We start from the raw sequence: 10,555 nt of genomic DNA, 5'->3' as shown, positions 1-10,555 counted from the left end.
GCCCTGTGCTGTATGTCTTTATTTCTAACGTTGGCCATAGCACAAACCTCAGCTAAGTTTTGCAACCATCCATTTTTCCTCACAAGCAAACTGCCTCTCATACAGACCAGTTCAGTGCAGTTGTGCTGCCGCTTGTCAGCTGATACCAGTTGTAATCCAGGGAGTTTAATAAATCAGCACAACTTCTTGTCCTTCCCTTGTTAGATTGACATTGATGCTGGACTCTGAGGCAGGACAGTCTTGCTTTCATTACACACACAAATGAGCCTGGTTTGTTTCCTCTGCCTGAAAGCACATCCACGTGGTGATTATTACCACATGGATCTCTGTACACCAGACATCTGAGCATGGTCAGCAAAGTGGCGGAAAACAATTCTGCTGAGCCTCCAACGCCGCTTAACCCCTCGAGGGCGGGATGTCAGGACACACCGGTTCCGGATCCTCGCAGGGCAGCTGTCCCGGGGCAGGGCAGCAATCTCTTTGTCAGCCACTTCCTAAAACACAACACAGCCCAAGAGTTTATCTGTGTTCCCTGGGATTTAGAGGGGCCTTACTGCCAGACTTCAAACTCCAGACAGAGTAGGTACCATCACAAGCTTCTCTACCACCTCATGAATAAACTTTGCTATTTAATTGTGAACTTTCACCTGTCTTCCTCACTCAACCCACCCTTTCTGGGCATTCCAACAGTGAATGTAAACTGATCCCCAAAGAGACCCCCAAATTAATCTTATTACACAGATAGAACAATCTCAAGCCACTAATTATAACCAGTCAAATCACCTTGTTTCTGTCCTTGTTTCAGGATGGGCTAGCCCTCTTAAGAAACCCCAAATTAAACCTTATTAAACTCAAGCCAGTTAGTCAAAAGAAACCACTTGGCTTTCTCCTCATTGCAGGCTTGGCTAGTCCTTCAGATGAGCCAAATTTAAGTATGTGTTGTTTATTAACTGTCTGCTCAGGTAGCATGCTTTGATGTCAGTAAAAGTGATCTCATACAGGGTACTTCAGAAGGTGTTGTAGGATTTTCTTTCAGGGCTTTTTTTCTGTATTGGTTTTGCCTCATAAGGACTTCAGCACCAGTCAGACAGGCCTGAGAACAGTGAAGTCAATATATAAAGGCAAACTGATACACTTTCTCTACCAGGATATCTAGGTGTCACGGCCAGAACAAATACAGGAATAATCTAATATTTGCAAATGTTTTTGGTGCTTAGTAAGGCAGGCTGAGAGCAGGGCAGTCAATTTATAATAACAGTTTTAACACCCAGATCTGATGCAAGTTTCACATTCTTGTAGCTCTGGCAAGAGGTAAAATTAGATATTTCTAATTGCACAGATTGGTGGTTTGGGCTAGATCCGGCATTCCGATTTTTAAATAAGAAAAAAAGATCTAGAGTTTATTCTGAATTATTGGAAGTAAAGAAAATAGGTTTGTCAATATATGTTAGGGGCAGTGTGTGGGGGGTGAAAAAGTGACTTCACTGTATGTAGTATTACACACACTGCTTACACAAGCAGTGGTTCCAAAAGACCCCACAGCCCAGTGCACACAACCTCCAGTCAGGTGAATATGCTGTTGTTGTAAACACCCCCAAAAAGCTGAAGTCACTGTAGAACATGACATAATTCTGTGCTTGTGGGCTGGGGAAACACAGCATTTGTGACCTAGGACAGCCATTTAGATCTATAAAGTGCCTGCTGTGGCCTTGAGCACACCACAGCAGCAGGAGCCACATGTGGGTTCATGCCCTGGCTGGGCACAGCCAGCTGCTGGTACCTGCAGCTCCTTGGGAAGGATGGAATTCTTCCGGATGGCGTTGATCCGCAGCCTCTCATCTGCGTGCTCGTATGCCATCTTCCTTCTCTTGACGTCCCGCAGCATCCTCCAGTCCACGTAGTAGCTCCGCACCTGCCTTGGGCAGGGTGAGGGAACAACCTGATTTTAAAAAAAACACATTTTTGATACCTGCCTATTACACATAGTTTGCCTATTCAAGTATAAACTGTTATTTCAGTAAAGAATGGAATATCCTGAGTTGGAAGGGACCCACAAGTACCATCGATTTCAATGCCTGGCACCAACACGGCCCCCACCATGTACCTGAAGAGCCCGTTCCAGTGACCAACCACCCGCACAGGGAAAACCTTTTGCTAATATTCAGCCTGACATAGCTCCAGACGTTCCCTCGGGTCTTGTGTCTCCGGCATCGTTTACTCTTGGATCACACGTTACACTTCCGACACCTCATCGCTGTCTACATCTTCCTCACGAGGGGCAGCACCGATCTTTGCTCCCTCTGACGAGTAAGTGATGCCTTGAGAGCTTTAGCTTTCATGTTTTCCAGATTCTGTACTGCACCAACATATAACTCCGAACTTCACATAAAGTTCTCTTCACAGAGAGACACAGAGCCCCAAGCTACACCGAACGCTACCTAACACCGGACCCGCGATATTCCCGCACCGCGGGGGCAGGGCCGAGCCCCCAGCGCTCAAACACTACCCGCATCTCCCCTGCCCGCTCCCTGGAGCCCCGGCCGGGCGGGCAGGGTCCAGGAGAGTCGCGGGGAAGCAGGGTAGGAAGAATGGAGGGGAGGGAGTCGGTCTGACCTGCTGAGCCGCCCTCAGCGCCCAGCACAACGCGGCCGCCGCCATCTTGCTGCTGCGCCGCGCGTGCGCGCTGTGAGGGCGGGTGCTCGCCCTCAGGCCGCTCCTCAGGGCGCTCCCAAAGTGCCCGGCGTTTTTAACACTCTGCGGCTAGAAATGTGGTGAGAGCCCCAGCCGAATTTGAGGGCTGTGCTATATATATATATATATATATATATATATACATATATATATATATATATATATATATATATATATATATATATATATATATATATATATACACACACACATATATATATATCTCGGTATCAGAGGTGCTGTTAGGGATCGCTCGCACCGCCCGTTATTGGAGACAGCTGAATCTGCCACACAAACATCAGAGGCCGGCCTTGGTGCAGCCAAGGTATCCCAGGTTGAAGAGGAACTGCTGTAAAAATGACAGGGAAAGTTGCAGGAAAATTGGTACAGAGGCATCGCCCCGCCATTGTGAGGTCCCTGTCTGGAACAGCGCGTCCTGTCCGCTTGTCCTGCTGTGGGACACGGATCTGCCAGCAGCTCTACTAAAGGCTAGGCTAGCTCTGTTTCTTAGGGGTTTTTTGTTTTGTTCTTTTTTTTCCTCTTGTTTATCACCAGGACTGTTCCTAAGTTCCTAAATTTATACCTGTGGTTTGCAGGTTTTTTTTTCCACCAGTGAATTTAGAATCTTAGAGTATCCTGAATTGGAAGGGACCCATAAGGACGATGTAGTTCAACTCCTGGCCCTGCACAGGACAGCTCCAAGAATTCTACCATGTGCCTGAGAGTGTTGTCCAAACTCTGTCAAACTTGGTGCTGTGACTGCTTCCCTAGGGAGCAAATCCCAGTGCCCCACCAGCCTCTGGGGTAAGAAACATTTGCTAATATCCAAATCTTTGGGTAAGTTACACAGCAAACACTGAATAATCATAACCCCAAACAGAGAAAAACAAATGGGAATTTCTGCTTTCATTGTTCTTGTTCGGTGAGGGAAATGGTCCTGTCCCACTGACTGTGACTTTGCTTAAGCAGCACTTTAAATATGTCTATTTCCTGATTACAGGGAAAACATGCATCACAGTTTTGATGTTGAATTCATAGTTTTCTGTTTGTATCAGCTCAGCTACATTCAAAGAGTCATTCAAGAAGCTGGTTCTCTGTTTGTCAAGCTGCTTGTTGTTTTACGTAGATGTTTGGTATATTATACTGGTTCAGAAGTATGTAATAATCTGGAAGAAGTAGCTAGGTTGGCTGACTAATCAAATTCTATTATCCATGCTACAGTCAGCAGCTTTCCTAGGTGCTTACTGTGGTAACTTACTGCTGTTTGCAAGGGGAGAATTTCAAGCTTTGTTCTCTGATGTAATCGTCTATAACTTGCTATTTATCCAGATGGTAAAATTAATTGGTAGAATATCAACAGAGGAGATAAAATAGATGTGATCATAGGGGATTTGGATGTTACAGCATGCATTCTTTTCTGCAATATTTTGTATTTCACTTCCCCTTTTGTGTTTATTAGATGGTCCAGATGTGGAAGGAATGAGTGAGAATGCAAAGGAGAACTATTTCTTCAGCCAGGCCTGACTCCCTTGCTTGCTCAACAGCATCACCTGCATGATTGGCACTTCCCCAGCTGAGACTGACAAGGATTAATGATGCATGTTGATATTCCCCAGGCTGCTACCATCTTCAGCCCCCTCAGCACAGCTTCTGGTTGTAGTAAATCAAAGGAACTGTTCAGAATCTGAGGGTTTGTCAGCTAAAAACTGGGCTCAGTAATGCACCTGGTTAAATAACTGTGTGGGTAGTTCTTGAGGGATTTTTGAAGGTATTGTATTGAATAAAAGTAGCATTTAACTGTTGCTGAGTTTAAAATATTTTTTTAAAATTCCATTTTCTGTTGTACTCCAGCTGAATTTTTCATCATTAATATTATAAATGTTCTTGTTGATACAGTAGTCTCAGTAACAATCCTGTGATTCTCACAGACAGATGTACAGAGCTGGAGAGGCTTTCTGGCTTTTGATTAGTAGCAGAGCATAAAACAAATTGGAAATGGTTCTTCCTGCTGATGGGCAAGAGGAATGCTGAGCAGGGGAATCATTCCCAAACCCACTGTGCTCCTTAGGTGGTTTGTAAGAGGGAAACGCCCTGAGGCCTCTATTGGTTCCTTTCATCTGATCCATGGGTTCTTAAATTCACGGCAGGGTGGGAAAAGGAGAAGATTTGGTCACTTTTTGGTTTGCTCAGATTACCTTTGCAAGTGGTGCCTGCATCAGAAGGGCTCTGAACCAGACAGTTGAAAGTACTTGACAGGTAAGATAGAAGTATTTTTAATTCCTTTGAGATTCCTGTTGTTTGTTTTGAGGGAAAAATTCTGTTTGTCTGTGACTTCTCAGAGCAAGGATTTTCCAAGTTTTGTTTTTTTTGCACAAACATCAATAATCCTGTTGTATGGGCATGTGTTATTATTACAAAATGTACAGCAGTATTTAATATTTTTTAAGCCCATTTTAAAGGGCTTTTGCAGGTTGTCTCCTCCAAGCATATTAAACTACATATCTGCTAATATAAATGGGAGTTTTGCCTTTGGATGTAATGGAGCTAGGGTTTAACCTAGAAGGGTTTCCTTTTAAAATGCTTGTTCCTAATAATTTGTGTTTTAGTCTCTGATTTCTATGTGACAGTAGGTGTTTTAAAAGCCCTTCCTTTTGTTGTTAGATCGTGCTGGACTTTGACCACATGCGTCTTATAATTGTAGCAGACACTCTTTAGCAATTGCTCAGTATTTTCTCATCCAAAGGCTCTTCCTGTGACTTCTTGTGCACCTTTTCACAGACTCGGGGCTGAAAGCCAATAGAAGTTAGAACAAAGGCTCTGACTGACGGAGCACAAGGTTAGATCAGATATTAGGAAGAGATTCTTCCCTGTGAGGGCAGTGAGGCCCTGGCACAGGTGAGGCACAGGCTGCTCAGAGAAGCTGTGGCTGCCTCATCCCCGGAGTGTTCAAAGGCCAGACTGGATGGGGCTTGGAGGAATCTTGTCTAGTGGAAAGTATCCCTGCCAGGGCAAGGAGCTGGAACCAGATGGGCTTTAAGGTCTCTTCCAACCTAAACCTAGGGTTCTATGAGTCTAAGTATTTAGCACCTAAAGTGAAATTTATCACTGTTTTCATAATACATGAAATACATGTACCTTCTTGGATACCTTATTTATAATAAAGATATCAGTCATTGGATAAGTAAAATTAATCCAATACAGGAGTTAAAAAAATGTTTGAACTGTGGAGACAATGAAACAAAGATTTGATTCAGGAAAGACTGACTTTCAGAAACAGAAAGCCACTGACTGAGGAGAAGGGAGCTAGGTAGCTTGTAACAAAATGCATATTTATGCTAATGAGCAAATATGCAAGTGCTGTTGAACCTCTCTATGTAGGATTTTGACACTCATTCACGTATGAATAGTTAATACAATTTTTTTATCAGATCTTGCAGAATTTGCATGAAAGAAAAAATATAAGGATGATTCCAGAAGCACAATATCTCTCTGGCTGATTATAATTCTGTTTTTTTATTAATTATTTTGAATTATCCCAAACTTTTGTAGTGGAAAGTAGGTTCATTCAGTCTGGTAAAAAATGGGAGATAACTGCAAAAGAAGCAATCTTGCCAAACTAATGATTGCATTTTTTGTTGGCAGTCATTCATTGCACTAATTGCAAGCATTAATTTCATGAAGATTGCATAATATTGAAAACAGAATGCTGGCTGGCTTATTACAGCAGCTGCATGGAATGGCTTTTGTGGCCGATGCCAGAGAAATGGAAATGTGATGCACAGCTTTCTAACACAGCTGAGGTTTGGAACAGTAGAACAGTTTTACCACGGAAGATAAAGGCAAATAATCTAGTTGGTTAAACAAAATCATACTTATGCAAAGTCTGTAAAACTAGTAACTTGTCTCAGTCAAGTACATCACTGAGAAAAATATGAAAAACTGAAAGAAAATGGGCTGGACATCGTAGAGTCTGAGTGGCAGTATCATCATTTTATGCATGTTTTGAGCCCCCACTTTATTTTTGCCTGATTGCCAACGAAGGATAATAGCCCCCTGAGACACAGTTCTGCTTTTTAATGCCCTAACTTGTGTGGTTCTTTATTGTGAAAAGCACTGCAGGACATAAGGAGCATGACTGCATTCCAGCTTACTGAGGGATGAGCTGGTTTATCACTTCCTGTGCTGCTACATCTGCTGCTGTGTCTAAGCACAAAGCTTTGCCATGTGCTCTGCAGGTGCCTTTGCTTCTCTCCACAGGCTGCTGCTGCACACTTTCCTGCATTGTCATGTCCATGGTTTAAGCAGAATTTAATGGTCAATATCCATTTGAGGGCAGAGCCTTTGATGGGCATCCATCATTGGTAATGCTCGTGCCTCCTCAGACTAAAAGTCTTGGTCACACAGGTCTGTTGCTGCTCTTGTAGAGAGTTATTGAAGTGGTGGCTGTTTGGAGATCAGTAGCACTTCTGTGAACTTGTAAAGGACTTTCTGACATACCTTTAGTATTTGTCATTCCTCTTGTGTTTCTCAAGAAACCTCCTTGGCTTCAGGATGCTTGAACATGCCAGTTTTCTACCTAGGTAATTAGGAATCTGCCAGTTCTCCTGTCTCTGGTGCTGTGATGCACTTGGCAGTTCCATTCTAGCTTTAGCATGCAGAAGGCTACACTCAAAAAATCACACTCTGCATTCACCCTTGGTACTCAAAAAGCTCAAGTCTCAAACTTGCCCCATGGCTCCTTTCACCATGTCTCATTTTGTTCTGGCTATTTTGTTTTAATGTGTGTTGCTTCCAGTGTTGTGTTGTATAATTCTGTGGCTTGGATGCATGCATAATCAGCTTTGCCCCATTTATCAATCCTAGAATTCTCTCTTTCTTCTGCAACCATGGAGCTGTCCTAGACCTGCATTTCCTTCATCTGTGACTCCAAGTCCCCCTTTCTCTCCTCAATCCTATCTCTATGTCATCTGTACATAGAAGGTCTCTACCCTAAATCTTCAAGCACTGGGCAGTAGAATGGAAAAAGACTTGCGGAGTTGGATTGTTGGAATCTTTCATACAAATATTCCACGTTCTCTCCAGCTTTGATCGTCCCATGCTTTCCTCTGCCAAGAAGATGTGAACAGGGTTTCTTTCATTCCTTCCCTTAGGAGAATATTCTGTGCCTGGTAGATCTGACTGTTAGGCATTCTTTCCTAAATTAGTCCTTTCCCTAATCTGCTGTTATTGCCAGTTATATGTATGACATTATATTCTCCACGAAAAATCAGTTAAACCCACTCTTCTTAACAGCAGGGAAAAAACTCTTTATTATATGATGAGGAAGCCAAAAAAGTTGTTCTCTTTCATTATGCTTGATAGAAATACTTGTGTCCAGGGGTTTTTCCTCTGGAATGATGTCTAAGCCCTGGAAAATTTGAGCTCAATTTATGGTTCCATGAAGCCCTAATTAGTCACAACGTCATGTTACAGCCCAGAATGCTATTAATCACTAGGTGCTGAACAAAAGGATTTCATGCATGTGTCTGTCTGTTTGGGGACCTCATCTCCAGGGGTTTGGAAGTAAATCCCACAGAACAAAGTGTTGGGGTTTCCTGCAATGGACTATGATGAGAATCTGCAGAATTTAAACATGAATTTGTTCAGAGCTTTTGAAGCAATCTCTTATGATTTGATTTCTTTCAGAAGTCTGCACAGGAGAAGAAGAAAGGTGGAGCTAGTTTCTGTGTCGCTTGGAGGGAGAGGATGAGTCAGGGTGGGAAAGCTGTATCTTTGGTCAGAAATAGGCATCTGCAAAACACAAGGAGGGAAAGATAGGGAAGGAGACCTGCATTCACAGAGCAATGTACTTGCTCCCCTCCATTTCACTTAATGGACATTAAATGTAGATAAGGGCTGAATGGAGGCAGAAAACCAAAGAAAACAAGTAACTACTTGGGTATAAGAAGCAGAGATGATTCCCTTATTTTATGGATAGAATCATAGAATTTTTAAACTTGGAAAAGCCTCCAAGATCATTGAGTTCAACCACTAACCCAGTACATATGTACATGTTCATATGTACATGACTTTTAAATCTGTCCAGGGCTGGTGATTTCAGCCATGCTGTGGGCAGCCCTGTGTGAGTTTACCTTTTCAGTAAAGGAAAATTTTTCCTAATACCTAATCCAGGTATCAGGTAAGGAATTATAGATTGAATCTTGAAATCCATACTGTGTTTTCATTGGTGTCTGTGATTATTTTGCTTGAAGAGACATGCAGCAAAGTGGTCTGCAACACAGGTATAAGTGGGTATATGTCTGTCCAGTGGTGGTGTGTAGGGTATGTTTGGTTTTTAGCAACCAAACCCTTGTTTCTCTGGACAGAAAGGACACCTTCTTGTAGCTGTGCTGCCAGTGGAAGGCATTAATCTAATGGTAGGGATATTTCCAAGTCTTTGGCAGACATTTAGGAGATATAAGTATGTTTCACAGAAACAGAGAATTTTTATTGTAACTCAGGATTGGATGAATTATTATAATGAAGCATTATCTGAGTCCAGATATGCTGTTACTGTGGACACATATTGGCTAAGTGCTTTCTAGTTATGACATTACCTAATTTAGATTTAAATAATGGATTTATTTTTTTTCTGCTTGTGCAATGAATAACACAACTGCTTAGTAAGTCACATATGGTGGCATTTTGAATTTGCATGCTGTGGTATGAAATTGAAAGTTTTTAACCAAATATATATATATCACCTTTTGATTATGATAATAATCAAAATATTATAATAATATTTTTTATAATGGTACAGATTGGCATGTACCATTAATGCCAACATTTAGTGTACAATATTGAATAAACCAACTGGTAAATTCAGATTTCTAGCTTTATATTTTATCCTTCTTCCCCTCCTTGTTCAGCTTCTGCTTTCTTGTTATTTTTATCTATGAGGCGTTCATTGGACATTAAGTGCAAAATTCTTCATGGGTTGACAAAACTTTTGCTGCAAACATGTTTTTTTGGTGTGAATGACTGTACCTGAAAACTTTAAACATTTCATCTTCAGTTTTGACCTCTAAATGTCAATGAAATTTAACAGTAATATTTTATTTAGTTAGTTTTAGGTCTTAGTTTTAAGACTTAATTAGCCCAAAAATAAGCTCTTCCTATATATTTATCCAAGGTAGGAAAGAACAATTAATTCTGAAATAAAAGTATGGGAAAACAAGTAAGTTTACAGCACATCCTCTTGCTCCATGTGTTAACAGATGTGCTCTAGTAGCTTCTAGATAAACTTTGCCAGTGCTAAGTTGATAAGTCAGGTAAAAGTCACAGGAAAATAAACTTGAAATCTCTCAAGCGAATCAATTATTCAGGCACACAAAATGCCAATGCATTGGTGTCAAATGGAGCAAACATTTTAATTCTCCCAAATCCAGATGACAGTGTATGCTATATGCTATATTAGAGAGCAACATGAAGTGGGCAAAGCTGTGTCCCACACTTCCTGTACAGAAAGATCAGTGTCAGGTCTCTGAATTTTTCATGCACACAGCATCAGCACAGGCTTTGAGTTGAAGACCATGCACAGGGCTCAAGAATGCCATGGCCAAAAAGATGTTCAGTAATGCACACCACAGCTGAGAGGCTGATACAAAGTCTGTTGTAACTTGCAGGAGAATGAGAGGTGCAGTGGCATAGTTAACAATTGCAATGGACCATGGTACCAAGCCTTATCTGAAGTTTGAAAACTTAGAGCTCTTTTGTATCTGTCTCATTCACTGTGACTTTTTCAGGTACTTACCAGCCTAGTTCTGAATCAAGGCAAAACAAATAACTTGTCTTTTAGAAAATCATGAAAACCATTTTTATGATC

General features: G+C 41.7%; 1 protein-coding gene and 1 long non-coding RNA gene across 2 annotated transcripts; one reads left to right on the top strand and one right to left on the bottom strand.

Annotated features, from left to right (window-relative positions):
- Positions 1 to 4: 4 nt before the first annotated feature.
- MRPS14 (mitochondrial ribosomal protein S14) lies at positions 5 to 2,734 on the bottom strand. Its single transcript, XM_023931695.2, has 3 exons — positions 2,614 to 2,734; positions 1,781 to 1,939; positions 5 to 494 (listed from the first exon to the last, which is right to left on the bottom strand). Exons 1-3 carry the CDS (start codon positions 2,656 to 2,658, stop codon positions 312 to 314), a joined length of 387 nt encoding a protein of 128 aa, XP_023787463.1. The 5' UTR covers positions 2,659 to 2,734; the 3' UTR covers positions 5 to 311.
- A 201-nt stretch (positions 2,735 to 2,935) lies between these two features.
- On the top strand, positions 2,936 to 4,493 carry LOC147651451 (uncharacterized). Its single transcript, XR_015273968.1, has 3 exons — positions 2,936 to 3,179; positions 3,288 to 3,495; positions 4,151 to 4,493. It is a non-coding gene; the product is annotated as an uncharacterized LOC147651451 (long non-coding RNA).
- The last annotated feature ends 6,062 nt before the right edge of the window (positions 4,494 to 10,555 follow it).

This window comes from Cyanistes caeruleus, chromosome 9, assembly GCF_971803275.1.
Source record: "Cyanistes caeruleus chromosome 9, bCyaCae1.hap1.1, whole genome shotgun sequence".
Taxonomy (NCBI): domain Eukaryota; kingdom Metazoa; phylum Chordata; class Aves; order Passeriformes; family Paridae; genus Cyanistes; species Cyanistes caeruleus.
Note: the sequence above shows the minus strand (reverse complement) of the source record. Positions and strands in the feature narration are given on the sequence as shown.

Coding starts and splice junctions, on each gene's coding strand:
- MRPS14 (XM_023931695.2), bottom strand. CDS start 2,658: ATGGCGGCGGCCGCGTTGTGCTGGGCGCTGAGGGCGGCTCAGCAG. Junction 1,940..2,613: donor CGCTGAGGGCGGCTCAGCAG/GTCAGACCGACT, acceptor TTTTAAAATCAG/GTTGTTCCCTCACCCTGCCC. Junction 495..1,780: donor TCCTTCCCAAGGAGCTGCAG/GTACCAGCAGCT, acceptor GTTGTGTTTTAG/GAAGTGGCTGACAAAGAGAT.